The sequence below is a fragment of the Monopterus albus genome, unplaced genomic scaffold (genome assembly GCF_001952655.1).
Source record: "Monopterus albus unplaced genomic scaffold, M_albus_1.0 scaffold25.1, whole genome shotgun sequence".
Lineage (NCBI taxonomy): Eukaryota > Metazoa > Chordata > Actinopteri > Synbranchiformes > Synbranchidae > Monopterus > Monopterus albus.
The window spans coordinates 315,717-331,117 of NW_018127905.1; the positions used below are offsets into that span (position 1 = coordinate 315,717).

At 40.5% G+C, this 15,401-nt stretch overlaps 1 protein-coding gene across 1 annotated transcript in view; it reads left to right on the forward strand.

Annotated features, from left to right (window-relative positions):
* Positions 1 to 15,401, forward strand: part of sorcs2 (sortilin-related VPS10 domain containing receptor 2) — a 303,719-nt gene that overhangs the window by 258,262 nt on the left and 30,056 nt on the right. The window contains 3 exon segments of the mRNA XM_020594852.1: positions 342 to 406; positions 5,705 to 5,823; positions 8,822 to 8,911. Coding sequence (XP_020450508.1) covers positions 342 to 406; positions 5,705 to 5,823; positions 8,822 to 8,911 — 274 coding nt within the window.

The window sequence follows — 15,401 nt, forward strand, 5'->3', positions numbered from 1 at the left end:
GGGAAAGACTGTGGTTACTCTGGTTGCACCGGGCTCCCAGTTGTAAGTCACTTCGTATTTGTCTACCACCCCAGCCACCACACTCTACTGTTTTGCTTTGGCGCACTAAGGGCACATTACTTCTGCACTGAACATAAACCCTAAACTACAGGGTCGTCCGACATAAACATAATTCCTAGGAATGCTACACTGACAAATGAGACTTACTGTATTCTAGATTCAAGACTTACTTGTTTCACTCTATTACATATCTAAAAGCTGGTGTTATGTGGCTTTAGATATCATTTCTGATTAAATCTACTGTCTGCTATGTATTAATGTAACAACCCTCTGTGTTTCAGGTCTGTATCCGCTGTGGATGAGGACCCTGATCTGGTGCACATGGAAATGCAGGATACAAGTGGAGGTACAGTGACCTTCCATCTGCTCAAAATGTTATGAAGGCTTGTCCACAGCAGCAGAGAAAATCTTCAGATTCGATCAAAATGCATGTGAACAGTGAATTTGCTCACTGAGGCAAAGTACATGTGTGTGAGGCTTTTGTATAGAGTTCAGTTTTGGCAAAGTCTGTCACTCCAAATTGTGTTGTGGACCAATCATATACCAACCAAGAAAAACTTCACAAAGCTTCAAGCACTACCTTTTTGGGTGGGACAAACAAATGAATTGTGCTTTGTCTCTTCTGGTGGAGTTATGTTTACATTCACTGCTTCTCAACTAAATTCTGTGTGTATTCCGTGTTGTTTCCATCAACATTTGCTAGCTAACAGTAGCAAATCAATTACACTTTTTCTTTTAAGTTAAATATGTCTAAAACTGGTTAGACAGCTTGTGATAATTCTTTTCATGTATTGGCCGGGTATGTTTTACACTTGATTCATATCAACTCTGGAGGATCATGTGCAGACAAATCTTAAGATTCTTAACAGAACACAAGGGTTAACATTGCCTGCAGTGTAAAAGCGAGTAATAGAAGAGATGGCCTTGCTGGAGGTGGGGCAGTGGTGTGTGTTTGTATGCGAGAGGGCTCCCCAGAGCAACAGCGGTAGATCAAGATTACGATATCAGCTGAGTGGCAGACAGGCAGGTCAGTGCTTAACTCCTCACCAAGGGCTGAGAGGATAAGAGAAACAATGTGCATATTTGAGATTTCTGGTAGTAAATGCATGTGTGTGTGTTCTTGGCTTGCTCCTTTGGGTCTGCCAGCCCATAATCCCCCACTCTAAGTAAATCTAAGCAAGCAAAAACAGAAGGTAGTGACACAAAGCAAAGGATATGTTTTCATACTTGTGGTACCATATACCATTACTCCTTAAACCCTCCATCTTGAAAAATACAAACATTCCCAGGAGGATAAATGCAGTCTTTGATCTCTCAAACAGAAAGATGCAGCATTAAAACTCTGTCCATTGACGGCTGCTTGTGTTTGTGGAGGGTGGCTGGAAGGGGCTGTCCGTCTGGGCCAGCTGCCCAGGAACGAGAGCTCTTCCTGGTGCTTCCTTTTCCCCTCCTTGTTTCTTTGCCCAGGCAGTCAGGCCTTAAGCAGTCAGGCATGCCAAACCAATCTGTCCACCCTGTGGCCCCCGTCACATGTGGCATGGCCAAGGTTAAACAGTAGCATGCTACAAAGAAGGACACAAAGTCGCCCGAGTCTGCAGAGGTGAGAGTTTGCACCCAGGGCCACTGCATGAGTGACGAGAACAGGACTCCAGAGAAATGGGGGGTGGTTGATTGATAGATGAGCCATGTGCACAGGGAGGGTGGCAGGGAGTGTGTTTGTGCCTGTATCATTAGGGAGATTGATGTGCAGGAAAGCGTGAGTGTACCTTGTTCATGCACCGATACACACAAGCATTCACACCCTTTCACACACTGTTAGCCATATAGAGAGACGCACATGTGTAAATGAGCACAAACACACACAGCACCAATACTAGTGCAGTCAACATAATGTAATAAATGGTTATTATTCTTCATTCAGGTGTTTATAGTCACAACATACTTCTTACAGTCTCCTTGTCATACCACCTCTATTGCAGTCACTGCAAAAGTGTGTGTGAGGTGTGTGTGGACAGCAAGTAGCATGAAGAAGCGTCTATGCCACAAGCGGGAATTGAGCACTTAGGCCAATCTAATAGTTTTTTAATGAGTTCTCTGCCATATGCTGCTTTAATTAAACATTCAGGCTTTTCAATAAATTAGCCAGTCCATTTGTTAGAGCAGACACCTCGTGAACAAAGATGTAGCTGAGAAAGAAGAGCGCAGCGCAAATGAAGAGGATAGACTCAGTGGTGACTCACTGAGTGATGCGGACTTCTTTTACCTTGGAGTCAAATAGATTCAAATTCATTGTATTTGATTATTTTCTCTGGTGTTTTTATTCTAATGAGAAACAGAGATTTTATTCTCATGAGAAACAGATATTAAATATAAAGTTTCCACTAGCGACAGATGTGGAAAAAAGGATTTCCAGCACAGGACATTAAGTAACACTGCTGCCATGTTAGTGAACAACAACCAAGAAACTGGTCAACGGCAAGTACAGGGGGATTACCTAACATTAACAGTACTCTGGGGCTATAAATATGAATACTTTATTATCATTTTAAAAAATGTTTATTGGTCTTTTTAGCTTCTTTTTATCTAATATGAAATGGTAACTCTGGTGACGAACAGTACGCAAGAAGCTAATCAAATGCACTTTTTTTTTGTTTTGTTTTGTTTTTTGTAAATTGCAACACAAAAGAGCATGTTTTCAAACCAGGACAGGACATGGAAGACAAGACAATAGATACAAGACATTACATTATATTTGGTTTGTGTGTGTGAGGGTGTGAAGTGTGTGCGTGTTCAACTTATACAACCTACAGAACAATAGACGAAGCAAAACAAAATGTAAAAAATAAGTTAAAATAAAATGAGGGAGTGGAAATAATAAATGATAAATGTGAAATGGGGGTGAGGGGGTGACAAGGGGAATTACACCAGCAAATAAGTATTCAAGACAGGGAGTGTACATGTAATATCTCCACCCCAAATCACAAACATTGCAGTAAGTCGACGTCATCACTGAGGAGCACCCAAACGGCCCAGTATGGTGAGGTTGGCCAGGATAGTAGCATCTTTATTTTATGGTTAAGTTAAACTTTACCTCTGTTTTCTTGTTTATCATGATTTGTTTCCACTGTGGGACTAAAATTATGGAGCTCAGGGTCGGTCCTTGACCTTGAGTGGAGACACCTGACCCATTGCCTGAAGTATTCCCCTCATAAACAGCTCCCAGAACCTAAGGAGGGAGCTTGTTCATGAGGTTATCAGCAGTCCATTGATGCTATGTAACTGTTAGTGAATTTTCTTCAAGTGTGGCTGAATATAACCAACCTGCTAAAGTATTCTAGACCACTCTTTTAACAGCACATTACCTTACTACCATTAGCAATGATAAGATTAGCATTAAATTGAACTACTCCATATCCCAGAACACCCATTCCATGAACAACAGAGTCATTTCAAACTCACTTATCTGCTGCTGAGTTTTCTTCATTCAGTAATTACATCCAGTCATTTCCACAGTTTTCTGATTGCAGTTAAGATAATGTTAGTAAGGTGTCCTGGACCTGTTTCACAGTCAAGCTCTTATTATTATTTTTCTCTTCCTGGTAAGCTTTAATGTCAAAAATAACTTTGTTCATCCTACTGGTTGGGGATCTTCCAATTTTTTGAATACCAGCTTTCACATTGACTATGAAATCACAGTAATGTTTTTTTTTTTTCCTGAGTGAAATGGACTTAAAAACATCATAAAATCTATCCTTTTCTTTTTAGATCTTCTTTGTGGCAGTAAACTAGGGTCCATTACTCTTCCCATTGGTTCACATTCAGTTGAAATCAGAAGTTTACATACACCTGAGCCAAATGCATTTAAACTCCGTTTTTCACAACTCCTGACATTGAATCCAACAAACATTCCCTGTCTCAGGTCAGTTAGAATCACTGCTTTATTTTAAGAATGTGAAATGTCAGAAAGATAGTAGAGAAGATTTATTTCAGCCTCTATTATTTTTTCTCACATTCCCAGTGGTTCAGAGGTTTACATACACTTGGTTAGTGACAGGTTATGTCAATATAGGACTCGTTTTGCTGTAGATATAGATACTTTAGTACCTGTTTCCTCCAGTGTCTTCACAAGGTCCTTTGCTGTTGTTCTGGGATTGATTTGTACTGTTCAGACCTAAGTATGTTCATGTCTAGGAGACAGAGCGTGTCTCCTTCCTGAGCGGTATGATGGTTGCATCATCCCATGGTGTTTATACTTTGTACAGATGAATGTGGTACCTTCAGGCATTTGGACATTGCTGCCAAGAAGGAACCACAGTTTTTTTTTTCTAAGGTCTTGGCTGATTTCTTTTGATTTTTTCCATGATGTCAAACAAACAGGTGCTGAGTTTGAAGATCCATCCACAGCTGCACCTCCTATTGACTTAGATGATGTCAGTTAGCCAATCAGAACCTTCTAAAGCCATGACATCATTTTCTCGACTTTTCCTGGCTGTTTAAAGGCCCAGTCGACTGAGTTGATGTAAACTTCTGACCCACTGAAATTGTAATGTAGTGAATTAGAAGTGAAATAATGTATCTGTAAACAACTGTTGGAAAAATTACTTATCATTCATAAGCTACATGTCCTAACCAACTTGCTTCTCTGGAGTGCCACCTCTCTATGGGCAAAAAGTAACATTATACATGATATCTCCTAATTTAATAATCACATTTCCATAAGATTTCCTGGGCCCAGTCATGTTCCAAAGAGTCCAAATCCCTCTATGGTTTTGTATTCTGTATTGGATGATAACTTTCTAACCACAGCCAAATCTTTGTATAGTTCCATTACCTTCCTTAAAGTCCCATTTCAAAGTCATTTCAAAGTGTACTAAATGTCTCCTCCACTAAAAAGGTTAGCAAGCTTTTAAGTTGTATCTGTTAGTGTGTGATAGTGGTACAGTGATTGAGGTTTGGGATTGTAATGTAGTCAATCTAAGTGCAGTGCATATATTCTGTTATTGTGATTCTGAACAAAGTGTCACGTGTGTGGTTGCTGGCTTGAAGTGGATGAGGGTGTGTGTCTATGTGCACATTTTGTCTTTTGCCAGCATGTCACCTCAGGGAGGAGAATAACGGCTGAATTTCAGCAGTCAGTGTTGCTGATGCAGCTGCTGGTTGAAAGTCAATAGTGTGAGCTTTGCAACAGGCACTAACCTCTCCATGTGTCTCTGTGAGGAGAATCCCTTCTGGCTATTTGGATGCTACAACTGGTATAAGTCTAAGGGGAATCTGTCATTTCTTATAGAGTTTGGAAAATGATGTCTCAGTTTCTTTTGTTCACCTGGTTTTTCTTCTCATTCTTCCAAGTCCTCTGTTGCTGCTGCTTCTCTCTGTGGCTGTCGGTTGGTGTGTAGGTGTGTTTTATGGTTAATGCACAAATACTTGTGAACCCTTAAGCTACTGGGATAAGCATTTCAAAAAGCCATATTTAAAATCTAAATATGAGAAATACCCTTTTATTTAAATGCATTTATTAAAATTCCATTTGAACATATTCCATGTCATATGTATACAAATAAAGCATATTAGACAAAAGTTTTTAATTTATTACTGTTTAAAAGTTTTTTGCTGAAGAGTAACTTTTTTTTCTGTGTCACTGCAGGTTATCTGTATGTTACCTGTCTCATCCAGAACTGTTCGGACAAAATGGTGACGGCTCAGTTCCTTGGCAAAATCGACCACAACTCACTGCTGGTGCAGGACCAGTACATATTTGTCAAGGTAAACCTTACTGCAGCAGGAGACGTGAAAGAGAGGTGTGTTATTGAGTTGGTTTAGGAAAGCAAAATAAATGGATGCTCAATCTGTTTTCATTCCAGAAATATCACAAAAGGTTCCATGATTTTCAAGATTTCCTTTTTTTTTTTTTATGAAGGTAGGGCTGTTAGGGTATTTCCACATGTCGACAAAGGTTTTAGGAAATTAAAAATACATACTGAATTAGATAAGTAACCTGGTTAGTTGATGTTACATAAATAATAATTCAGTTCAATTCAGTTTTACTTGAAAAGCGCCAATTCACAGCAAAAATCATCTCAGTGCACTTTACAAAGTAAGGTCTAGACCGTACAGTATTCCAGAGAAAAACCCAGCAAATCCCCCGTGAGCAGCAGTCGGTGACAGCGGGGAGGAAAAACTCCTTTTAACAGAAGAAACCTCCGACAGACCCCGGCTCTTGGTGGGCGGCCTTCTGCCTCGACCAGATGTAGTGAGTGGATAGAGGAGAGAGAAAAGAAGAAAAGCAACAAGACACAGCAACAAACAATCAAACACTGTGGTCGATGACTGCTCATCAAAAACTTAGAGCTCCAGAGCCAGGGGAACCTGCAGAAAGGTACAGGGAGAGAGAGAGAGGACACACTACGGGAGAGAGGAGACACAAAGTTATATCTATTACCTTGGGCAAAATCTGGTAAATAACATATTGCTTCTTTAAGGTCTGTTAAGTTAAGGCACCTAAAAAATACACGGATTATCTTAAAAAAAGATCCGCTTTATGGTTAAAGGGCACCAGCATTTCAGATAGGAGATTTATATGTCTTTTTGCTGCAACAGACAACCACCTGTGCAGGACTACAAAAGGTCATTTGTCAGTAAATTACAAGATTATTTCATGTCTGTTTGAGCTGAATGTTCCATTTCCACTCCTCCTCTTATTGTTGCAAGTTAAAACATGAACTCCTTGTGTTCTGGAAGAACAACACTCTCTTCCTTTTTCAGCCGACTTTCACCAAGTCTGATTTCATTGTCAAAAGTCTAGGTTAAAGTCTAGCAGACAATAGCAGCTCCCAGTTGTCACAGCAATACTTTCATTTGCTAACTACACATCCAAAATGGATGCAGTTGTTACTAAATTAATGCTACTGCATTGGGCCTTTAGATGTCTTTTTCTCCCCTGTTATTTACTGCATTTCAGTAGTTGTGCGTATGTTGTATCTGCTAGTGTGTCCTTTCAGCTGAGACTGTGCTTGCACACAGAACTGAGGCTCCGGCTGTCTGTCTGTTTTACTGATAAACTCTGCCTCTCAGATACTGTCTGCTTAAAAGAATTACTCTTTGGGACAGTGTGCAAAATTAATCTTGGCTTGTTTATAATTGACTTGCCATGCAGTACTATAGTGTACACTCTGAGCAGGCCGAGAACTGAATTCCATTTGCATGTGATTACAGCAGGATATACATGAACTAGTATAGTAGAGCAGAATCCATATAGTGGGATAGAGGAGTCATCTTCCCAGTAAGTGTGTGTGTTTATCCTTGTATATGAATGTATGTGTCATACCTGGGTGTGCAGAGTTACATTCTCATTAAGCAACATAAGGCTGATCCATTATCCTGCAGGGATTATGTTCTCAGTACTCCCAGTATTACAAAATCACTGATATCAGACATAGGGAGAAATGCATGGACAGGGAACAAGGATGTCATTTCTCCTGAAGATAAGGGCTGGGGGTGGGGTCATGTCAAAATTAACCCATCAGATCCAAAGATAATGTCAGTTTTATACTGTGCATTCGTCTTCCTGGTCAAAACCAGGCACCTACTTTACCCATAATGCAGCATGACCACAGACAGTTCTGTCTGAGCTTGGGGTTTGTTATGCCTATCAGATATTAAGCTACTATAGAAATATGCAGAGTCAGAGCTAAGAACACAGTGTTATCTTTGGGATTCACAAACTTCATCAGCAGCCAGTCCTAAGAAAGTGATCCCTTTTGAAAGCCCCGCTGACAGCGCTTCCTGCAGGGGCTCTCAGTTTAAAAAGTGGCTTTCGTTGTTTCATCACTTTTTTCATCACTGTTCAGCATTTGATTACAATGACGGTTGTAATCACAGCTCAGTCTGAACACCGACGATGGAGGCTCAGATATCCGCAAGCGAGAGAAGAAAATACCAAAAGCCTTTCCCACAAAGCCTACTAAAGAAGAGCTGAATACAAATTTCTCCCTCGGATTTTGAAAGCAGCAGCTGTAAAAGTTGTAGCGCTGCACACCACGCAAAAAGCCAAACAGTGACAGAGAGTGGGTTTCAGAAAGTGGCTTGCCGGCATCTGAGCCCATCACTTGGGATATGACACATTCAACTCCTGTTTAAGTCGCTGTCAGTCACTGGTGCCTTCTCACAGTTTCCTCTGCTAAAATGCAGCTTCAGCTGTTTGGGTATTCTGGTTCAGGGCCTTGTGAGCTTTCTGATCAGCTCTCTCAGCAGGGGGGCAGCATGATTCAGCCTTTTACCCACAGGTGCCAGTGTGTGATGTGAATGCCAAGGTCTGAGCAGTGTGGGGGAGGTGACTCTGCATTTACCTTTCAGCACGGTGTGAGTCACTAGCAACAGACGGTGAACTCTGTTCCTAAGCTGTAGTGGCTGTACATCACCTCATTCTGTTAGAAGAAGGCTTTTTCTCTGTCTGCAGGAAAAAATATTAAAATGTATTACTCTAAATTATATTTCCAAAATAAAAGCTTTGTATTTAGTTATGGTTTCTTGATGCCCTGTCTTTCTAGTACTTTGTTTCATTTAGTCCTAATAAGTATTGTTAATGGAACTTAGATTCCATTAACAGAGATTCAGGATTCTTTCTTCTTAAATTCATATGTCTTTATTTATTGCAACTGTTCTGATAACTGGAACTTTTGGATAATGTGGAGATGTTGTCAGAAAAATGTGCCTTGTCATGGTGGAACTGTGTGGTTTATCTTATTTTGTGTCCATTTCCCAGGTCACCACAGGGAATCGCACCAAGCACTATGTGTCCTATCGCCGCAACGATTTTGTCCAGATGAGGTTTCCCAAGTACGCATTGCCAAAGGTAAAGCACAACAAGAACGGTACTTCTTTGGCTTCTGATCCAGACTAAACTCTCGGTTTTTGCAGATGTTTTGATGCTGACACAGTCCATTTATTTTCAACAAGATCACAGGACATTGCTAAAGCTAAACCTGCCAGCCTGAATATAACATCGGCAGTCTGACAATATCTGTGCCAGTGGCCCTCTCACCACTGCGTTCTACTTCTTCGTTAATGTTAGATGATCGTACAGTACCTGTATCCAAATGAATCCCAATAGTGCCTGATACATAATAGCGCTCATAAAATATTCACCACTAAGCATGGATCTGGTCACATCCCAAATCACAGATGTAGGCAAAGAGCTCCACTTCAAAACAAGACAAGAAGCTTTGTTGACAGTGTTGGGGGCACAGGGGGCCATTTTAGTTTGACACCAGCCTGAGCGCTATTGAACCACGCTGACTGAATGCAGAGCCCATGAGGGAGTCTCATGTATTTTTTAGCTTTAAACTAAAGATCAGTGCCATTGACATTGCCAGAGAGCACTGTGTGGAGTGTGTTTGGCTCCATTAATCACACAAACACACACACGCTTCAAAATGTATAGAATTACTCTTGTTTGACTCCAGCCCACCACTTAGAGAGATCGTATGCCTCAAGTGCTTGCCTGCTTCAGCAACAGTGCTCAGGGATCCTTAAGGAAGGTGAAATGGATTGAGTTACACATACACACTTGCTGTCTTTTCAGCAAGTAGAGACAATAAGAGATCAATTTGATTAGGTGTGGCAGGAGGGTGGTGGGGATGTGTGTAAGTGTGTCTTTAGTTAAAGTATCCCCTAGTTGCTCTCTCGTCTCCCTCTCTCTCTACATGTGTCCTCTTACTTGGGTGAGCAGATAGGTCACCCACAGCAAAGCTTTTAGGTCGAGTGACAGTAGGAGGAGGGGAGGGAGAAGGGGGACATGGGAGAAATAGTGAGAGATGAGAGGGATGGAGTGAGAGATGGAAGGGAGGAAAGAGGGAGAAAGAGTGAGTGTGTGTGTGTGAATGAGAGATAGAGAGAGACAGACAGTTTCCATGTTTTTCCACTGTGAATAATTGAAAGGCTGAAGGATGAAAAATGCAGAGGCCATCAAAGAAAGCAGTTTGGCCGTGTCCTGTGAGACCTGACCTGAGTTATGGATTAGACACACACGCGTGCGCGCACACGTTGTGTTTCCATTTCTTCAGGGGACATTACTTGCATTCATTTCCTGCAGACCTGCTTTTTGACTGTGTAAACAAATGTACACCTTAGAGTTCTAATAGTATTGCATGTTGACAGGTGTCATCATGTTCTGTGATGCTGTCCTATTTCCCGGTAATGGCTCTTCGATGGCTCTAACTACCATCTTGAAAAATTCAGCTGTTTGATTATCTCGGCCAATCACAGACACCTTTGTTCAAACACTGATTGTTGATTGACAGGTCATTCCTGTTTCCATTTCATTTTGAGCTCAAGCCAGCTCTTCATTATTTTTCAATATACATAACCGACCATTCTTTATACATTCATTCGGGTTAGGCGCTCTGCAAAACACTTAGGCACTGTGCCTAAGCCTTTCTGTGGTAGAAAAAACCCTAATAAACATGACTGTTACATGAATTGTTTTCACTGGCAATGTGAGGTTAGGTTAAAACTGGGGTTTGGAGTATGTGTGGTAGGTTTGCACAAAAAAGCCTTTGATTAAAGTGGAGGAAAATCTGTTAATCAAGCAAACATGCGTATCCTGTCATCAGCTTCAATTTACTGTTGACATTTTCAATATTCAACCAAGACTGAGGGCCTAAACATAACTATAAAACATTATTCACGCTTTACTTGTCACTAGATATTAAATTGCAAGGTGTTGTAAGAAAACTCCGAACACTTTGCAAGCCCATTCAGCATCATCATTTTGCCACCTGACAGATACGCTACACTGGTAATGAACATATCCAGCAAGACCTCATTATAATGATTAAAAAGCCATCCAAGTGGCTTTGCATTTTCTTTCAAAATGTATTTGCTGTTGCAAATTTATAGTATCTAAATAATTTATGACAGATAGTTGATCTACAGCCGATAATACAAGCAGTAAATGTAAGTCTTTAGGTAACATCACTTCTTGTTTCACATTCCAGCATGTGTAATAAGGTCATAAAAAACAGTATATCTAAAAGTAATGCACGATGTGTCCTTTGATTCATCCTCACCCTCTACTCTGTAGCGGCCCCTCCCTGTGTCTTGTTTCCTTCTCTCTGGCTTTCAAACCAGAGTGTGCTTCTTTGCTAGCGTGTATACTTTACAGTTCACTAATCACATTACTGACATTCACCCAGAGTTTTTACTGTACATAGGGCACTTGTACTTTTAAGGATGTGTCTCTGCACCCAGACACATTCCCTCCAAGTGTAAACTGAGCTTCAGCCTTCACAATCTCATTATTTATGTCCGTCTCTGCCTTTGTAGTGTTATTAATGCCATGCTTCATTTGGGTCAGGGGAAGTTTGAAACAGCTCACTGTAGCTTTATTATTTCTTGCAGTGGCTCATGCGGCTTCTAGGACCCAGGATGTCTGGTATTTCACTCTCAGCAGTGGCCCTTGTCTCTGGGGTGAAAGTGGCCTTGCTGGCCTTGACAGAGATTGATGGAGGTTGTATTTTTCAGAGGGCATTCTGTGATGTAGTGCCAGTAAGAGGGACGCTGGTAGAGATATTCTGCTATTTCAAGTCAGGATTTCAGTATGGGAATTCACTTGCAGCCAAACTGGTGGCATTTTCACAACACACAGCTTGTCATGCCAGATGTTGAGATTTCTTATGACCATTTGTCTTCTCCTTGCCCTTATCATGGTACATTTAGCCCCTTTAGCTATGGTGAGATGTAAAAGCCCAGCTCAAATGCCACTGACTCCAGTAATGGACCAGAGAATGTATGTTTCCTGGAGTTTAGACTTTTACAACAGGTTTTGTGCTGCAGTTTTGGTTTTTATTGCATTCTTCTGTGTTTTGACTCTGTATTTTTGCTTCTGATGCCAGTTATTAACCATTCAAAGACAAAGTAGACTTTTGCCACATATTCAGCCACTGGAATGCAGCTGTATTTCCTTTTCCTTGTTGTCCTCTTTAGCTGTTCCTAGCATCCTACTACCTTTAGAAGTGATTGGAAAATTAAGTTTTTACTTGTAGAACAAGAACAGCTTCTTGGATGAGAGGTGAAATGTCTCCAAGAATCTCAAGCAAGTCCAGGTGCCGACTTTAGTGCTTCATATATGTTTCTAAACCTACTGCTTAGCTCCTCAACTCTCAACCAGTGAAGCTTTTCAAAGGCCTATGGCCAGGTTTGGGACCTATAATGTCAATTTATCACTTACCAGCCATTTGGCCTGGTTAAACTTGAACTCAAAAAACAACACATTGATCCAGAGCCAGTGTCTAACCTCCGATTTATGTCAAAAGTACTAGACAGAGTTGAGTCACTGCAGCTTTCAGCCCACATATCTATCAATTTTCAGTCTGATTGCAGGGCCTGTCACTCCACTGAAACTGCACTCACTACAGTGGTGAATGATTTTCTACTTCATATGGATTCACACTCCACCTCAGTGCTTCTACTACTTGCAGCTTTTGACACCATTAAAAACTTCCCTGCTCCTAATTTCAGATAAAACCACAAAAAACACTTTTATTCGTCTATATAGAGTAACCACTAAAATTCTGCCTGTTCTGCTCTTGGAAGATGCAGAAACCCCAATTCACACTTTTATGTCATCCAGACATATTTATTGTAACATTTTGTTGTCAGGCCTGCCATGTGCTATTGTCTTCAGATGCTTCAGCATGCTGTAGCTGCAGGGCCTGCAGTCCCCTGCCCCCAAACACACACACAAACAAAATAAAATCTTCCTTACGCTGAATGGTTGAAATTAGTTGGCCTGACTCTGATCCATTTTTTACCTTTTACAAAACAAGGGCAGAACACAGCCACCTGGGGTTTGTGGAGCACACAAACTGAAAGGCCAGGCAAAAAAAAATGGGAGGATTTTTCTTTTTCTTTTTTTTTTTTTTTTGTGAAAATGGCAAAAGAGTCACTGACTATACACTCCAAACTGCTGCCTGAGCCTTGCTGTCAGACATTAACTCAGACTACAACGCCGTACTTGCAGGGAGGAGTGGGTTAAAAGAAGGAAGAATGGAAAGCTAGATGGAAAACGAGATGCTGAGAAAAGTCAGTCATGCGAAATATTTGTGTTTGAATGCAAACAAGATGCAGTTATCATGCTGACTGAACATTTGTTTTCTCATTCACAGACAATGAGTAATTGGTTGATTGTTTGCAGGTCGGTTGATTTGTTCATTGGATGATCAGCAGGTTGTTTCAAAAAGTTTGGTTATAATTGTTTTGTGTCATTCAAATGATTTTGAAGCACAGCCACACTCCATTAGAGATAAGAGTTGTCCCTCTGTGTAATAGCAACCTTGATGATATTGCATAATGCTTTCAAAGTGATTGGGAAACTGGATTTATGGATTTATAGGTCAGGGAGGAAAGGATGGAAAAAAAAGCAATCAGATGCAATGAACCAGAAAAAACATTGTCACTGAAATCTAAACAAGACATGAAAACAGTACTCATTCTCAACTATGTTGTTGTTCTTAGTTATAAACAGGGCACCTCATTTTGTAGGTGTGCAGGGATGGATACATGGCTTGGTCAGCATTTTCATTGTTAGTTAATGGTCCGCTCACATCTCTGCTGACATACTGTTAGACTGCCCTTAATAGTGTTTGTTACTACATTTTACAAGTTGTTTTTTGTCAGACTATCAGTCGTTATGGTTACCCTTAAATTGTGTTTGGTATGGTTCATGGTAAAAAAAAATTTGTTTACATACTAGGACGCATGTGGTGTCCTGTAGCCTCCATGATAAATGTTGGCCTGTAGAGCCACTGTAGTCAGTGTGTTAACCTATGAACCTAATAGGAATCACAGCACAGACCTGCAAACACACCTTCACTGGATCTACTGTCCATGTAGGACCTATCATCCAAATGTATAGTAATGTCTCTTAAAATACCATAAATCTGCAAACTCTTTATTTATTAGCATCTGGTAACACTGACTGAGATCAACATCTTGTTGTTCCAGTGCACTTTGATATCTGATAATAAAGTAGTTTGTTAGTGTGGTTGTTGGTCACATTAGCCTTTAGTAACAAAACTGGCCTTTACTCAGCACTGAAATAGATGTTATAACACAATCATAGATAGCCTAATAAGTAAAGCTGAGGAGACCAATCGAAGACTCCAGAGTCCAAGTCCACAAGACCAATACCCACAGTTTGTAGCCTTTAAGTAAGATCCAAATGAAGGTGATGGCACATAGGGCAATATTTTGTTCATACTGTATACAAATAAGAGTGTCACTGTCTACTGGTCAGCCATGCAGGTTCACATGGTTCAAGTTCAAGGAAGTTGAGCTGAGGTTTGTGACTCTGTTTGGAGCAGGTTGAAGATTGCACCAAACTCCTCTATTCATCAAGCAAATAAGAGACAGAGCAGACATTTTGTTGGTTGATCTACTCACCTACTAACTGACAGGCTGTTTGATTGATGTATTTGTTGCTTCACTGATTGGTTGGTTCATTTGTCATTCATAGAGACTGTAACCCTATCAACAAAGAAGAATGATGCTATAGGACGATTACACAAAATCCCAGATTGTATTTGTGACTTTTAAGAACTTCTTTAACAATATCAGTACATGGCAGTGGCAGCGTGATTGCGGTGAATAAACTAGGGTTAAGGTTAGGGTTACTTTTCTTTACTGCTCCCTGTGTTGTCAAGTGTGAGGTGTGGAATCATACAGAAAAGCATGTAACCCTAACTCTTAGGATTCTCTAACCCTAACTCCAAGTTGTGTCCTAATCTGTGGTGAACTTTCTTTGTTATATTTTTGGTGTAATTGTCCCAGCAGTTTACACACACCATGCGGAATGGCTCAGAAACATAAATATATGAATATGAAGATCAACGCTCAGCCACAACCATAAATCAAGGTGTAATTGAGTGCTTGTGTTTTTATTTTATTTTATTTTATTTTATTTATTTATTCGTTTATTTTGTGTGCAAGGTGGCAAAGTGTCACTGATTAGAGACACACCTTCTTGGGGACTTTCTCCAATGCTCTGATGGCTTCATCTTAAAATGTTATGTTAATGTAATCACTAACACAGAGAAAGTGCTGACTCGCTGTTTGTGCCACCGCTACAGCCTTTCACAAGTGATGAAGCCATTTGCATTGGAGACTCATGAGCTTTGACAAGTACACCTAACAAGTTTTCTAAGCTGCCAAAAACAGTTTTTCAGTGGGCAAAGCATTCCCTCATCTCCTCTCATTTGTTTCTGTGATTCTGTAGCTCTGTGTTTAATAGATTATGTTCTCAGGCTCACGATGAGTTACTGTAAAACTTTGTGACTTTTCTGTGA